We start from the raw sequence: 17,355 nt of genomic DNA, 5'->3' as shown, positions 1-17,355 counted from the left end.
TCTAAGTTATCTCACATTCTCGATCGTAATAATAATTAGTATTAATATTTATCCACCTAACAATCTGATCGGGGTTATCCAACTTTAGGTTCTTCAAAACATTGTGGGACAAGCTACTTGATTATGATGGTGCAACTGTAAATTTAAAATCTAATTCATTGTATGCTCAATTAATGGATGGTACTATAGTTAGGTATGAAGTGGTTCAATTTGTTCACGAGAAATGTTAATGCACACGTCTTCTAATTTTGGGTGCAGCACCAAACTGCTAGCTGTTCTTTCTCTGTGACTTTGGTTTCTGTAGAGAATTTTTCTTGCATGTGAAGTGGTTTTTTTTCTTAATTAAGTTCAATCCCTCAGATTGAAGGACCCCTAAACCATTTTCGTCAAAGTTCAATCTTGCATGCTTTACACAATAAGGAAAGTTTGATAACTGGGATTAAGATAGATTAAGATAGACTAATAATTAATGTAATTGAGCTATACACAGATCACGTGCAAGGGATGTTTTCATGTCTGTTTTGTGTTGTGATTAAACTAATCCCACTACACCCACAAACAAAATCTTTTGGAATTTCATCTTGAACATGAGAATAAACAAATTATTCCCAAATGGAAAAAGACCCCATGTGAAAAGCGAGGGAATATATCTATTCATAATAATATTTAAAAGCCAACTTGCTGCTGGGAGAAGAATATTATTACAAAGAACAAGTCCAACGTGGCAGCTTAAATCAGGTCCGAACCGATGGCCCTTTTGGCTTTGCACCACAGAATTTTCCTTGCTTCTGAGATAAAGCCAAACCCAAAACTGCGGTTCCAAATTGGCCGCATTGTCTTTTCCGGTTAAAAACAAAAAAGAAAAAGAAAAAAAAGGCACACTATAAGCAAATCATTTCCCAGCCCAGGAATTGTCAAGGATGCAATGAAAAAAAAATTAATTGTACCTCTCGCATTAAATTGGCGTATAGTCTATTCATGCGTACAATATCTTTTAATTTTTAATCCTCTAATTATTTCATCAATGTATTTTATAGGGACAGTTCTTCGTACGAACATGACGTACCTTCTTTATTAAAATATTCATATATCTATCGAGAATATGTGAATAATAAAACGTATCAACATACTATAGCTACACCGTCGATTATATATCTTAATACGCAATCCGTATTTTAACAAAGAACAGACGTGATGCATATAGAATTTCTATAAACAAAGGGTTAATCTTAAAGGGATGAGTATGGGTTAATTTGCATTTTGCTCCCCTTGGTCACCGTCACCAAGCCATCCCAAGAAATATACAGCCCTACAAATAATTTCCTTAGATAAAAGTCGTGGAAGACTTTGTCCAGAGAAGAGACTGCTGACTTGTAACCAATCGTATATTTCTTTTAAAGAAATAGTAAGACAATTAAACGTGCCCATATATGAAATGAAATTGAACACATGAACTGACTATTATTCTGAAGCTTCTCAGAAAGGAGTTGCAATATTGCTCACTTTCTCCCTATAAATACCACCACAATTCCCTGTCGCACTCATCCATACAAACTTTCAACTCATTTCACCAACAACAGCTACTTTTTTCTCGAAAAAAAGATCAAGAGATTCTTTGCTTACTTCTTGGAAAGCCGAACAAAATGTTGCACAACCTCTTTGACAAAATCACAGGCCAGGAGCAGAATGGGAAAAACAGTAGGAAGATCAAAGGGACTGTGGTTTTGATGAAGAAGAATGTGTTGGATTTCAATGACTTCAATGCTTCTGTTCTTGATCGTGTGCATGAACTGCTAGGCCAAGGGGTTTCTCTGCAGCTCATCAGTGCTGATCATGGAGACTCTGGTGAGTTTTTTTTTCTCTTTCTTTAATTTTCATTAAAAATGTATAGTTTTTATGGCTTCATTGATTGAATATGCATGACATGAAACCAATTTGAGTTTTGCTCTTGTTTCATTTCCTTGTAATTCTTTTTCTTTGAAGCAATTATGACAAGATTAAGAAGATGAACCAATAACTCAATCTTTTTCCTCGGTGGATTAGTTGGGTTACAGATTATGTCATTAATCTCTTTGGTCTTCATCAAAACCTGGCTATATCTGGCATTTAGGTCCAATAAATCAGATTTTGAATGCAATTCTGATATAGGCAGGCAATGGAAACAGCTTTTTGACAATTCAAAGGGCACCCGGGTCAATTAATCCATTTTTTGGGTCCAGTCATGAGGCATTTGGAATGTAGTGGTCTTAAGCTTACCCCTTCCAACACTCTCATTGTGATTGAAGGTGCCCCAACATTGTTTTTGCCCTGTCTGTATGCAAGTGATTTGGTGGCTAAAAGTACAGTAGAGACATTACTATTTTAATGGCAAGGGCTTTATAGTCAATCTAACAGCATCAATATTTATTGTACTATTTGGTGTGCTACATGAGAAATCTATATTATTTGGGGGGTCTCTAATGTCATCCTCGTTTATGGTAACAAAAAATTTGATTAAAAAACCAGTTTAGTTTTGAAAGATATGAAAATGATTTTTAAATCATGGCCATCATCAGCCATTCCATTTGTTATTTTTTTCATAGTGGTCATGTCAGGAAGTGAATAGACAGGAAAGCTAATCTTTTTCTTACCTGTGAACGCCAACTACCAGTCTAGCTACCAGTTAACATGAAAATGAAGCTCCATGCAGTTGGCTGTTGGCTTTTGGCATAGCTTTAAGCCTTTTTCTGATTATGGTTTTTTACTCAGATCCAATTATTTTTTGTTTTCCTTCGAATATTCTGAAGAAACAGCCGCAGGTTCTGTTCCTAATAAAATTTTGAACACGCATTGAAAATTACAACAACTTGCATAAAATGGCTCCAACTAAGACCTGATTTGAGGTGTTTAGAACAAAATTTCGGATGAACTTTATTCCATTGGAAATATTAATTGATTAGTAAATGGGGTACTAGATATGGCATTATATTCTGAACTTGGAGAAATGTGTTTTTGTAGAAAACGGGTTTAAGGGGAAACTTGGAGAGCCAGCATATCTGGAAGACTGGATCACCACAATCACTCCATTAACAGTTGGAGATTCTGCATACAAGGTTACCTTTGACTGGGAAGAGGAAATAGGAGTTCCAGGAGCCATCTTGATAAAAAACAATCATCACAGTGAGTTCTTCCTTAAGACTATTACCCTTGAAGATGTTCCTCGTGAGGGCCGGGTCCACTTTGTTTGCAACTCATGGGTGTACCCTGCAGAAAAATACACGAAGGACCGTGTTTTCTTCGTTAACAAGGTAACGAATGATTCACACAATCCATTACAATCTGCTGTAGTTTCTGTTGTAGCTGATGGAAGTTTTAAATTCTAAGTGCAAGCCTAGTATATTATGAGGATATATTTGTGGCTTGTATCTTAAGTTAAAGACTAACATTCAAGCCTTGTATATGTTTGTGCAGACATTTCTCCCAAGTGAAACACCGTTGCCACTGCGAAAATACAGAGAAGAAGAACTTGTACACTTGAGAGGAGATGGAAAGGGAGAGCTCCAGGAATGGGACAGGGTCTATGACTATGCTTACTACAATGATCTAGGGAACCCTGATAAGGGTCCCAAATACGCCCGACCAACTCTGGGGGGGTCTAGCGAGTACCCTTACCCTCGCAGGGGAAGAACCGGCAGACCACCAACGAAGACAGGTTAGCCATTTAAATATCTTTGTGTCATTTTTTGTTCCTCAAATCATTAATTAGCAGTCACAAGAGGGATCATATTTTGTATTGTTTTACTGTAGAAGTTGATATACTAATTTGGATTTTAATTAACTGATGTTGTAATTATCACTAAGATTTTTCTGATCTTATTCTAACAGATTCTAACAGCGAGAGTAGGATTCCACTTCTTATGAGCTTAAACATTTATGTGCCAAGAGATGAACGATTTGGACACTTGAAGTTGTCAGACTTTCTGGCTTATGCACTGAAATCCATAGTTCAATTCATTAGGCCAGAGCTAGAAGCCCTGTTTGATAAGACTCCTAATGAGTTTGACAGCTTGGAAGATGTGCTTAAACTCTATGAAGGAGGCATTCCATTGCCTGAAGGTTTATTGAAGGATATCGGAGACAATATCCCTGCAGAGATGCTCAAGGAAATTTTCCGAACTGACGGTGCACAATTGCTCAGATTCCCCATGCCTCAAGTGATCGAAGGTATATGGTTCCACCAATGAGAAATTCTGAATTTAGAAGCTTTAAGCAATAGCCTATGATATCATGTACTATTTCCTTTTATCTAATTCTGATGTTTTCATGATTTGGAGCAGAGGATAAGTCTGCATGGAGGACTGATGAAGAATTTGCCAGAGAAATGCTGGCTGGAGTGAACCCTGTCAACATTAGTCTTCTGCAAGTAATAATCTTCACAACATTTTGTGTGTGATGTTTTCCAATGATAATGGATGAAAAACAAACAAAACCTTCGAGGGTCCATTTTGTTCATATTTAATCACATTTGCTTCTAACTGTACTGCAGGAATTTCCACCAGCAAGCAAACTAGACCCAAAAGTTTATGGAGATCAAACCAGTAGAATAACAGAACAGGATATAGGGAACAACTTGGATGGACTAACAGTGCATGAGGTTATATCTTGGATTTGCTTCCTTTACATTGTATTAGCTTATGTTTGAGTTTATATCATTTCATAATGATGAAAATGAATTTGGTTGGATAGGCACTCAAGCAGAACAAGTTATTCATATTGGATCATCATGATGCATTGATGCCGTACCTGAGGCGGATAAACTCAACTTCCAACAAGATCTATGCTAGCAGAACAGTTCTTTTCTTGAAAAGTGATGGAACTTTGAAGCCATTGGTGATTGAATTAAGCTTGCCTCATCCTGATGGAGATCAATTTGGTCGCATTAGTAAAGTATATACACCAGCTGAAGAGGGTGTAGAAGGCTCCATATGGCAACTGGCTAAAGCTTACGTGGCTGTAAATGACTCTGGATATCATCAACTTATCAGTCACTGGTACTAATCTTTCAAAGAAAAAGACTTAGAAAATGAATTCATCATATACTTTGAATTGGGTTTCTGATAATCCTTTTATCTTTTGGCCACAGGTTGAACACCCACGCAGTGTGTGAGCCAGTTGTAATAGCTACAAACAGGCAGCTAAGCGTGGTTCACCCAATTTACAAACTTCTGCATCCTCACTTCCGTGACACCATGAACATAAATGCATTTGCCAGGCAAATCCTGATTAATGCTGGCGGCATTCTGGAGACAACAGTTTTTCCTGCTAGGTATGCCATGGAGATGTCATCAGTGGTTTATAAGGATTGGGTTTTCACCGAGCAAGCTCTCCCTGCAGATCTCATCAAGAGGTAAACAAAAATCTACACTTTGTGAGTTAATTGCCTCTGCACAAGTAACTCAAATGAGCACAAGATAAGTAATAAATATCCATTCCTTATTCTAATTACATTGCTTTGCCATTGATCAATACAGAGGAGTTGCAGTCAAGGATGCAAATTCTCCACATGGTCTTCGCCTACTGATCGATGACTATCCATATGCTGTTGATGGGATTGAAATCTGGTTTGCAATTAAAACTTGGGTTGAAGACTATTGCTCTTTCTACTACAAGACTGATGACATAATTCAAAAAGACATTGAACTCCAATCCTGGTGGAAGGAGCTTGTAGAGGAAGGCCATGGTGACAAAAAAGATGAGCCCTGGTGGCCTAAAATGCAGACTCGCGAAGACCTAGTAGAAACATGCACTATCATCATATGGACTGCTTCTGCTCTCCATGCAGCCGTCAACTTTGGACAGTACCCTTATGCAGGATACCTCCCCAACCGCCCAACTATAAGCCGAAAATTCATGCCTGAGAAGGGGACTCCTGAGTACAAAGAGCTCGAATCCAGCCCTGATACAGTTTTCTTGAAAACAATTACTGCTCAGCTGCAGACAGTGCTTGGCATTGCCCTCATTGAAATTCTGTCGAGGCATTCTACTGATGAAGTGTATTTGGGGCAGAGAGACACTCCTGAGTGGACAGCAGACACAGAACCATTGAAAGCCTTTGATAAATTTGGAAGGAAACTGGCTGAAATTGAGGACAGAATTACACGTATGAACAATGATGAGAAACTGAAGAACCGAGTTGGACCGGTGAAGATGCCATACACTTTGCTGTTTCCTACTAGCGAAGGAGGACTAACTGGCAGGGGAATTCCCAACAGTGTCTCAATCTAAGCCTCTCAAGCTAGTATATAGACTAAAGCTAATTAGTATAATGCAAGTTGCAATTACTATATATAATTAAGTAGTATAATGCATTCTTTGTGTGTAATAAGCTAGAATATTACAGTTGCAATAAGGCCTTGTAAATTGCTTGGCTACAATATCTTTATATAAATAACACTGTATTCATTGGTTCATTAGCTTCATTGCATGCCTTTCAAATTCTGCAGCAACAGCCTAGGCATATGCAATATCAACATTTCATCCAAGATATTGGAAAGTATGAAAATCAGAATTTTAAGCCTTACTTTTAATAAGCATATTTGAGAGGGAGCAGCAAAAGCGTCTTTGAAATCATCCATGACAATATGCATAAGCGCCTAATCTCAATCTCAGCATGCCTGCAAATCCATAGAATAAGTTGCCTGTGTCTCTTCTGTTCAAAAATTAAATGAAAATCATCACCAAGTAAAAGCAAAAATAATATAAAATTTAAACAGTCAACTACTTCCATAAAATTAAAGCTTGAATGTTAAAATGGTCTCTGTATTTTGTATATTTGGCAAATTTAATTCATGTGTTTTTAATTTGGCCAATTTAGTTCCTGTGTTTTACTCCGTTAGCAAATGTTGTACATTATGTTAAATTACCGTTAAAAAAATTCATTAGTAACAACATTTTATATGATATTTTGAATAAAAGATTACTACTTAGGTAGGTGAAACCTTAACAATTCCAAGAAAAGAAAAAGTTCAGTCATCTTCTACCATATGGCTTGACTATAAACTCTAATGTGAAAGCTCAATATGGCTTCATCTTATCACAATATTAAAATTTAATCAGCAATTTGTTCAAGAAAAGTCATTCCAAGCACTTTCCTAGTAAATTACTTTGAAGTCTACCTACTTTACTGATTGACCTGTCATGAATGATGATGTGGCACATGGGAAACACAATTGGCTTTGGCAAGACTTTTGCAACCTCTTGAATGTAAATTCTCTAGCGTTTCCCATTGACATTATGCCCACTTCCAAAAATCTGTATATATTAATATTTTTTGGCACAGAATAACTTACGGTGTGTGGATCGAGCATAATCTGTCATTTGTGATGGGGCCAGCAAACCCTTATGTATGTATAATGTATTGGCGGTGTATTTTTTAATAACTAAATGGATAATATTAGAAAATTCAGCAAGCCATTTTTATTCAGAATCTACAGAAAGTATGTAATTGAAATCTTGCATAAATCTGTCTATATTTGTCGGTTTGGTAAAAAAAGAGGGTTGAAGCTGCCTTGAACCATCGTCATCATCATCATCAAATTCCAAAATTGACATACAACTGTAAACAATAGGAAAAGTCTGGGTCTTTTAAGTCAACCCCTGCAAATGCAATAGAACAAATAAAAAGAATTTTTATTTATTTATTGTTGGGTCATGATGAGAACAACATAAGATTGAGTTGGTGAAGTTTAAAGACCAGAACTTGAGGCCAAAAGCTGTAAAATCAGTATGACTAGGATTTCATAAAGACTGATACAGTGAGCTCACATCACACTTCCCATAAATACCACACCTTCTCTCACTAATTCTTCACACTGACTGAGATCCTCAAAACCTTCTTTTATTAAATTTTCTCAGTTCTTTCTTGAAGCAGCAGACAAAGATGCTTCATTGCAAGTATCTCAGTCCTTTGAGCTTCAGGACAAAAGCTCCCTGTGGAGCTCGGATGAACTCAGTTGTTGCAGCAGCAACAATCAACAATCCAGATCATGCCACTTCACCCAATGGCTTGTTGCCTATGACTATGAAATTCTTCCCTGGTTTCTTGCGCATGACTGATGTTGCACGATCTCAACCGTTGACTGTGGCTTCATCTGCCAAGCCGTCCCAGAACATCACCGTTGATCCACACCCCAAAGACGGAGGCAAGAAGATCAAAGGGAGAGTGGTGTTGATGAAGAAGAATGTTTTGGAGTTAAATGACCTCAAAGCATCGTTTCTTGATCGTGTTCATGAGCTGTGGGGCAAAGTGGTTTCTCTGCAGCTCATTAGTTCTGTTAATGGTGACCCTGGTGAGTATTGAATACTATTCTGTCTTTATGATTATAGATATGTGGCTTCTAGTTTACTTCTTCATTAATTAGCTTCAATGGTTTTCCTTTGAATAAGTATGTAATTATTTATTAAAGAATGTTGCTTTATATCTTAATACCAGAACCCCAAAAGATAAAGGAGAACATCTCAATTTAGAATTTTTTTAATTTTATTTTAAAAGCCCACAAATTTTGAGGTCTCATAATTGAACATTTGTTGATTGGTTTTTGAGTATGATGTGTTTTCATTTTCTTTTTTTCATTTTATTTCATTTTGGTAGAAAATGGGCGTGGAAAAGTTGGAAAGCCAGCATATTTGGAAGATTGGGTTACCACAATCACTCCCTTAACAGCAGGGGAGTGTACATTTGAGGTTACTTTTGATTGGGATGAGGAGATTGGAGTCCCAGGAGCATTCATAATAAGAAATGATCATCACAGTGAGTTTTACTTGAAGACTCTCACACTTGAAGATGTTCCTGGAGAAGGTCGAATCCACTTTGTCTGCAACTCATGGGTGTATCCTGCTAAAAACTACAAAAAAGACCGTGTTTTCTTCGCTAACAAGGTATATTTATAGGATGAAAGCATAAAGTTCTAACTTCTAATGCAGTTGAAGAATTAATGTAACTTTCTCTTAAAGAGTGAAGTACAGGTGAAAAACACACTGATTTTGCTGATAGACTGCTATGTTGTGCTGGTAATATTGTAAAGGGTCATTTCAATTACAAATTAAACTATATATTTGTGCAGACATATCTTTTAAGTGATACACCAGGGCCACTAAAGAAATTCAGAGAAGAAGAGCTAGTAAACTTGAGAGGAGATGATGATGATGAAACAGAACTTCAGGAATGGGACAGGGTTTATGGCTATGCCTACTATAATGATTTGGGGAAACCGCATAAGGGTCCAAAATATGCCCGTCCAATTCTCGGTGGCTCGAGTAAGTTCCCTTATCCTCGGAGGGGAAGAACAGGAAGACGACCAACTAAGGAAGGTCAGTCAATTAACTTCATTTCTCAGTCACTACTCAAAACTTGGTAATTTTTTTTTTCAATCTTTAACAATGACAAACAAGGAATATGGATCTCTATTGCTGTGAAAGTATTCAAGAAGAAAGGTTTATTGTTAAGACTTTTCTTCTTTCATCATAACAGATCCTGAAAGTGAGACCCCGATGATGCTTCTTTTGAGCTTATTCATATATGTTCCGAGAGATGAACGGTTTGGTCACTTAAAGATGTCAGACTTGATTGCTTATGCCCTGAAATCCATATCTCAGCTCCTTAGACCTGATGAGCTAGCATCTATACTTGTTGGCCCCCAAAAACATTTTGACAGCTTGGAAGATGTTCTTAAACTCTATGAAGGAGGAATAGAGTTGCCTGAGGGTATACTAAAATCTGTAAGGGATAACATCCCTGCAGAGACGATCAAGGAACTTTTCCGAACGGATGGTGAAAAATTCCTGAAATTCCCAGTGCCTCAAGTGATCAAAGGTACATATTAAGGCAGTCACTTTCTACTCATAATATGACTTTAATGAATATTTTGATTTTTTTGGAAAACTTATTTTCCTAAATATAAGATCTTTCATTCTCCGTTCCTTAATATACTGCTTACTGGGTTTCTAATGATTTGTATTGTGTTAGTGGATAAGTCAGCATGGAAAACTGATGAAGAATTTGCAAGAGAAATGCTGGCTGGAATAAATCCTGTCGTCATACGTCGTCTCCAAGTAATCCTAAGCTTTCATTATCTGTTGTCTACAGTTGTTTTTGAAGAAAATGGAACAGAAGAGAAGTTACATTTGAATTATATTTACTCTGATTCTACATCCTAATCGTCATTACTTCTAAATAAACTGCAGGAATTTCCACCTGCTAGCAAGCTAGACCAAAACATATATGGGGATCAAACTAGTCAAATAACCAAAGAACACATAGGACATAACTTAGATGGACTCAGCATAGATGAGGTAATACCATTGAGTTGCTTCTTTCAAAATTGAGTTTGAAGCTAGTAGTCCTCAGGTGGCTTTGCAATCATATATTCTTATTTGAAGATAATTACTGAAAAGCATTTTCTGTAATAGGCAATCAAGAACAAGAAGCTATTCATATTAGACCACCATGATGCATTGATGCCGTACCTGAGGCGTATAAACACAACTTCCACAAAAACTTATGCAAGCAGGACACTCCTTTTCTTAGAGAATGATGGGACTTTGAAGCCATTAGCTATTGAGTTAAGCTTGCCACATCCTGGTGGAGATCAATTTGGCTGCATTAGCAAAGTCTATACTCCGTCTAGCCAGGGTGTCGAGAGTTCCATTTGGCAACTTGCTAAAGCTTATGTGAATGTAAATGACTCTGGCTATCATCAGCTCATCAGCCACTGGTATAACAATGTTAAAGAAATCCTAGCAAATAAATTCATAACCTTTTTATTTCTCCCAAATGCATCTTGAAATGTTCTTGTTTTGTTGCAGGTTGAGAACTCATGCGGTGATGGAACCATTTGTGATAGCCACAAATAGGCAGTTGAGCGTGCTGCACCCAATTCATAAGCTTCTGCATCCTCACTTTCGTGACACTATGAATGTAAATGCAGTCGCTCGACAGGTTCTCATTAATGCTGGAGGAATACTAGAGGCAACAGTCTTTCCTGCAAAGTTCTCAATGGAATGGTCTTCTGTAATGTATAAGAGCTGGGTTTTTCCTGAACAAGCGCTCCCCATAGATCTGATCAAAAGGTAAAATCTTCTGATAGTAACATTTATCATTTCCGAATTATGGTAACAGATTCAACACAATTGAAATGGAAAAGCATGCCCTTTGAGGAAATAAGAGCTAAGACACAATGCCATATGTATGAATAAAATTTGGTCTAAATGATTTGATAAATGTTGTCACTATTGTTTAAACTCAAAAATAACAAAGATGATAGGATTGATGGCCATTATTTATTTAATCTTTTCTCTGTTCAGAGGAATGGCAGTTGAAGATCCAAATTCCTCACATGGTGTACGCTTACTGATAGAGGACTATCCATATGCTGCTGATGGGCTTGAGATCTGGTCTGCAATTAAAACATGGGTTAAGGACTATTGCTCCTTCTACTATAAAACTGATGAAATGGTTCAAAAGGACTCAGAACTTCAGTCCTGGTGGAAGGAACTCAGAGAGGAAGGTCATGGTGACAAAAAAGATGAGCCATGGTGGCCTAAAATGCAGACTTGTGAAGAGCTGATAGAATCATGCACCATCATCATATGGATTGCTTCAGCCCATCATGCAGCAATCAATTTTGGGCAATACCCTTTTGGTGGATACCCCCCAAACCGGCCAAGCATAAGCCTGCAGTTCATGCCCGAAGAAGGCACTCCTGAGTATGAGGAGCTCAAGACAAACCCTGAAAAGGCATTTTTGAAAACAATTACACCTCAGCTGCAGACCCTTCTTGGCATGGCCTCCATAGAAATCTTGTCAAGACACTCAGCTGATGAGCTTTATTTGGGGCAGAGAGATGCGCCAGAATGGACAGCAGACAATGACATATTGCAAGCCTCTAAGAAGTTTAGAAAGAAGCTGGAAGAAATTGAGGAAAACATGAAAAGAATGAACAAGGATGAGAAATTGAAGAACCGGGTTGGACCGGCCAAGATGCCATACACTTTGCTTCATCCTTCTAGTGAGGCTGGACTTACTGGCAAGGGGATTCCCAACAGTGTCTCAATCTAATGCTTCTCCATTTTGTAATTTACTCATCTTATTCTTAGCTTGCTATATACATACATATATTTATATATGTGTGTGTGCTTTTTTCGTCAGAATAAATCAAAAAATGGGTACTGTGAAATTGTTTACATTGTCAAGGTACTTGAAAATGCAACATCCATCAGCAAATGACACATGACCAATATAAACACAAAATACATAATAAACAAAGGATTTGCACTTCGTACTCATCGGTTTTATGCTATTTCCTTGTTCACTAATCTATAAGTTGGTCAATTCTGCTTTTCTTTGCCTTGTCTTCATCTTTACTGGGGAGCGGTCTATGTACAACTTCCGGCTTCTCCATGCTTCTCTCAGTCTATCTATCTATCTACAGACCTTGAATGCAGTTTGTTGCAGCAATGCGCCTTCTTTTGTTGGCACCAGTGGAGCCACAAAGTTCATTGATGCAGAATGCATATTATTAGTTTTCCTACTTCTAGTTGGATTAGTTTTCCTCTTATTAGTTTTCCTATTATTAGTTTTCCTGATTCTTAAGGATTCCTTCTTGTTAAAGGATCTCTTATTAGTTAATTTGCTTTCCTATTTCTTAAAGTTTACTTTTCCTTTTCCTAGACTAAAAAGGATTTTGCCTCTATAAATAGAGTTGTTTGTAATCTTTTAAGGCAGACTTGATTAATGATAAATCTCCTTGCTTTAAACTCTCTGATTCCTTCCCTTTCCCTTCGTCTCTTCGATCTCTAATTCTTCTCCTCGATCCCTTATTTCTTCTCTGTTCTATTGCTCAAAGCGTGTACTCTAAACTTACGGACTGTTTACTCTAAACCTACGGGCTGTTCTACATCAATTGGTAATCAGAGCCTGCCCTCGCTTTCGTTTCCGTTTGCTCTCTCCCATGGCGCCCCAAACCGTGGCCAGCCTTTCCGAACAATTTCATGCGTTCCAAGACAAAGTTTCTGACGATATCGCTGGCATGGAGACCCAACTTTCCAACCTCAGCATTGACCTCAAAGACGAGTTGGTACAGGCTTCCACACATCGTGCGAAGACGGACCTGGCCATCACCAAACTCCAAGACTCCGTTCAGTTGCTTATCAATCATTTTCGGGCTGGACATGCTGAACCTTCTTCTACCTCCGCCTTGCTCTCGAGTTCCTCTACGCCACCACCAAAGAGTGGCCTTCTGCCCAATCCACCGGTGGATCACAAACTCAAGGCCGTGCCATACGGCATGCCTCCTAGCTCCACTGGGCTCTCGCTTGATGATCCCAAGGCTCAATTGGAGCCCCCCCTTTTCTTTTGGGTCTTTGGCACCGGCCCATTATACCCAACATACAACGGGCCCTTCGACAGTCCCACATGATCACGGCACTCATCCCCCTCGCCATTTTGACAACGATGTCATCCACCACATCAAGCCTACCGCTCCTACTTTTGATGGTCGTGGGGATCCCACGATGTTTCTTGATTGGGTTCAAGCCATGGAAGATTATTTCGCCTGGTATGATTTGACGGATGCTCATAAGCTTCGCATTGGTAAGATGACGCTACAAGGAGCCGCTCGCCAATATTGGAATTCCGTGGAAGAGCAACTATACCAATTTGGACAGCCACCTGTGACTCTCTGGGACGAGATGAAATTAAAGCTTCGCGAACAATATCTTCCCACCTTTTATCGCCATCAATTGTATGACCAATTATGGACCCTTTCACAAGGAAGTTTACCCGTTACTGATTTCCATGCTCGTTTTATCGAACACAAGATACGTGCAGGGATTCGTGAAGAACCCGACATCACCATGTCCCGCTTTATCCATGGTCTTCGTGACGATGTCAAACGTGAAGTTCGGAGGTTCCGTCCGCATACTTTGGAAGATGCATATTGCCACGCATTGGAAGCTGAAACTTTTTTGCGTCCACAACGTCGATACACAGGGCATTCTAGGCACTCTTCCACTCTTACTCCAAACCGTAGTGCTCCTAGCTCTAAATATGGCGTTGCCGGTCCACTTGCTCCTACAATACCTGCAACAGACAAAGGACCAGCCTCATCCATGGCTTCTCATATCGAATGCTATCGTTGCCACGCTAAGGGCCACATCGCCTCCCGTTGTCCCCATAGAACTTTAACCCTTGGCTCCCTCAATGAAGACTCTTGTGTGGACGAGTATGTGGAGCCCCTTGAACCTGTTTATGATCCAGAACTTGATAATTGCTGTGAGGAGGAAGCGTTTCACCAACTGAGTGTTATGCGTTGTATTTATTCAACACCTACATCTCCACCTCCTGATTCATGGAAGCGTACAAGTATCTTTCAAACCTATGTCCCTTGCGGTACCAATAGATGCCAACTAGTTATTGATGGGGGAAGTACGCTGAATGTTATCTCTAAAACTGCTGTTGATCGCCTTCACCTTCAGGCCGAGCCACACCCTCATCCTTTTCATGTTGGTTGGGTTGATAAAACCAGATTACCTGTTACCCAAAGATGTCTTGTTCCTCTTCAATTGGGTCCCTGTCACGAGCAACTTTATTGTGATATCTTACCTATGAGTGTCGCACATGTGCTCCTAGGCCGGCCTTGGCTTTATGATCGTCATGTGAAAAGTTGCGGCCAGGAGAACACCTATACTTTTCAACATGAAGGAAAGAACATAACGTTAAAGCCTTCCAATCCGGCCATCAAACCAACTAAGGATGTTCAAACAAACCTGTCAATTAAAGAGAAGGCTTTGGAGCATCGATTGAGTCTTTTATCACCGGTAGACTTTGCATATGAACTGCAAGAAACTGGTGTGGTCTTTGCCCTCTTGCTTAAACTGGCATCTGACTACACCACTCCACTTGCCGACCCTATACAACAGCTCCTCACTGAATTCTCTGATGTCATACCTGATGACTTACCCGACGACCTACCTCCAGCAAGAGAGATTCAGCATGCAATTGACCTTGTTCCTGGTTCGCAAATTCCTAATCTCCCCCATTATCGTATGAATCCACCTGAGCGAGTGGAATTGAATCGACAAATTCAGGGATTGCTGGCTAAGGGCTTTATTCGTCATAGCTTAAGTCCTTGTGCTGTTCCAGTCCTCCTTACCCCCAAAAAGGATGGCTCCTGGCGAATGTGTGTAGATAGTCGCGCCGTAAATAAAATTACAGTTAAGTATCGTTTCCCCATACCGCGACTTGAGGATATGTTGGATGATTTGGCGGGTTCCCAATGGTTTTCAAAGATAGATCTTCGCAGTGGCTATCATTAAATTCGTATTCGTGAAGGAGATGAGTGGAAAACCGCGTTTAAAACCCCTGATGGATTATATGAGTGGCTTGTGATGCCCTTTGGCATGTCCAATGCACCCAGCACATTCATGCGGGTGATGACTCATGTGTTACGACCTTATATTGGTAAATTCCTGGTAGTCTATTTTGATGACATACTGATCTACAGCCGCTCTCGGGAGGAACATCTCCAACATCTTAGGACGATATTCTCTACTTTACGGAAGGAAAAACTATATGCCAACTTAAAAAAATGTTCGTTTCTTCAACCTGAAGTTTTATTCTTGGGGTTCAATATTTCTGCAGCTGGGGTTAGCACAGATCCTGCCAAGGTAGAGGCTATTATTGATTGGCCAACACCCACGACTTTGACAGAGGCACGCAGCTTTCATGGTCTCACCTCTTTTTATCGACGATTTATTCCAGGGTTCAGTACTATTATGGCACCAATAACTGATTGTATGAAACAAGGAGCTTTTCTTTGGACCCATGCAGCTGCCAAGGCCTTTACAATTTTGAAACAGAAGATGACTCAAGCGCCTGTTCTTCTAAAGTCTTTGAAGTCGCATGTGACGCTTCCGGAGTTGGGATTGGTGGTGTGCTTAGCCAAGAAGGACATCCCGTAGCATACTTTAGTGAGAAACTTAATGAAGCAAAGCAACGTTATTCTACTTATGATAAGGAGTTTTATGCTGTGGTACAAGCACTTCGGTATTGGCAATATTACCTACTGCCAAACGAATTTGTGTTGTATTCAGATCATCAAGCTTTGAAATATCTCCACTCTCAACGAACCATTAGCAGTCGACATGTTAAGTGGTCCGAATATCTCCAGATCTTTACATTTGTTTTACGACACCGTCCAGGCATTGACAATAAGGTAGCTGATGCCCTTAGTCGCGTGGCTACTATTTTGCACACAATGACAGTTCAAGTAACCGGGTTTGATCGCATTAAGACTGAGTATTCATCTTGTCCAGATTTTGGAATTATTTTTCATGAAGTTTCCAATGGTAACCGCCGCGAGTATGTAGACTTTATTACGAGGGATGGGTTCTTATTTCGAGGAACACAATTATGTATTCCCCGTACTTCTCTCCGTGAATTCCTTGTTTGGGAATTACATGGTGGCGGCCTCGCAGGACATTTTGGCAAAGATAAGACTATTGCCTTGGTAGAAGATCGTTTCTATTGGCCGTCATTAAAACGTGATGTTGCTCATCTCATCTCCCAATGTCGCACATGCCAGCTAGCTAAAGCTCGCAAGCGTAACACAGGTTTATATACCCCTCTACCAATACCTCATACACCATGGAAGGATCTTAGTATGGATTTCGTGCTTGGTTTACCTAAGACTAGTCGCGGCTATGACTCTATCTTTGTCATAGTTGATCGTTTTTCTAAAATGGCACATTTTCTGCCTTGTGCAAAAAATACTGATGCTTCTTATGTGGCCAAGTTATTTTTTAAGGAAGTAGTCCGTTTGCATGGCCTCCCTGTCTCCATTGTTTCTGATCGTGACGTCAAATTTGTTAGTTATTTTTGGAAGACTTTGTGGAAGCTTTTCGGTACTACTTTGAAGTTTTCTTCTGCTTTCCATCCCCAAACAGATGGTCAAACTGAAGTGGTTAATCGCAGCCTTGGTGATTTACTCCGCTGTTTAGTTGGGGATAAACCTGGCAATTGGGATCTCTTGTTGCCTGTGGCTGAGTTTGCTTATAACAACTCAGTTAATCGAAGTACCGGTAAGAGTCCTTTTGAGGTGGTTCATGGATTTTCTCCCCGATCACCTGTTGATTTAGTTGCTCTTCCTGTGGCTGCCCGCACCTCAGATTCTGCTACGTCGTTTGCTGAACATATTAGGCAATTGCATGATGACGTCCGTAGGCAGATATCCATGCACACAGACACTTATAAACTGGCAGCCAATGCTCATCGTCGTCAACAGGAGTTTCGAGAAGGGGATTTTGTTATGGTGCGGGTTT

At 39.4% G+C, this 17,355-nt stretch overlaps 2 protein-coding genes across 2 annotated transcripts; both read left to right on the top strand.

The window, feature by feature from the left end:
* LOC18775056 (probable linoleate 9S-lipoxygenase 5) lies at nucleotides 1,475-6,463 on the top strand. Its single transcript, XM_007208036.2, has 9 exons — nucleotides 1,475-1,845; nucleotides 2,998-3,287; nucleotides 3,451-3,691; nucleotides 3,865-4,203; nucleotides 4,317-4,402; nucleotides 4,526-4,633; nucleotides 4,726-5,030; nucleotides 5,123-5,386; nucleotides 5,511-6,463. Exons 1-9 carry the CDS (start codon nucleotides 1,644-1,646, stop codon nucleotides 6,262-6,264), a joined length of 2,589 nt encoding a protein of 862 aa, XP_007208098.1. The 5' UTR covers nucleotides 1,475-1,643; the 3' UTR covers nucleotides 6,265-6,463.
* Nucleotides 7,701-12,221, top strand: LOC18774870 (probable linoleate 9S-lipoxygenase 5). Its single transcript, XM_007208112.2, has 9 exons — nucleotides 7,701-8,327; nucleotides 8,630-8,916; nucleotides 9,102-9,348; nucleotides 9,509-9,850; nucleotides 10,004-10,089; nucleotides 10,222-10,329; nucleotides 10,447-10,751; nucleotides 10,843-11,106; nucleotides 11,341-12,221. Exons 1-9 carry the CDS (start codon nucleotides 7,919-7,921, stop codon nucleotides 12,092-12,094), a joined length of 2,802 nt encoding a protein of 933 aa, XP_007208174.1. The 5' UTR covers nucleotides 7,701-7,918; the 3' UTR covers nucleotides 12,095-12,221.

The sequence above is a fragment of the Prunus persica genome, chromosome G6 (assembly GCF_000346465.2).
Source record: "Prunus persica cultivar Lovell chromosome G6, Prunus_persica_NCBIv2, whole genome shotgun sequence".
Lineage (NCBI taxonomy): Eukaryota > Viridiplantae > Streptophyta > Magnoliopsida > Rosales > Rosaceae > Prunus > Prunus persica.
The sequence above is the reverse complement of the archived record's forward strand: the minus strand, read 5'-3'. Positions and strand labels throughout refer to the sequence as shown.

Bases quoted from the DNA above. Each gene is read 5' to 3' on its own strand.
- LOC18775056 (XM_007208036.2), top strand. From the start codon at position 1,644: ATGTTGCACAACCTCTTTGACAAAATCACAGGCCAGGAGCAGAATGGG. The intron at 3,288-3,450 runs GTAACGAATGAT...ATGTTTGTGCAG, and splicing joins GTGTTTTCTTCGTTAACAAG to ACATTTCTCCCAAGTGAAAC. The intron at 5,031-5,122 runs GTACTAATCTTT...TTTTGGCCACAG, and splicing joins CATCAACTTATCAGTCACTG to GTTGAACACCCACGCAGTGT.
- LOC18774870 (XM_007208112.2), top strand. From the start codon at position 7,919: ATGCTTCATTGCAAGTATCTCAGTCCTTTGAGCTTCAGGACAAAAGCT. The intron at 8,917-9,101 runs GTATATTTATAG...ATATTTGTGCAG, and splicing joins GTGTTTTCTTCGCTAACAAG to ACATATCTTTTAAGTGATAC. The intron at 10,090-10,221 runs GTAATCCTAAGC...AATAAACTGCAG, and splicing joins TCGTCATACGTCGTCTCCAA to GAATTTCCACCTGCTAGCAA.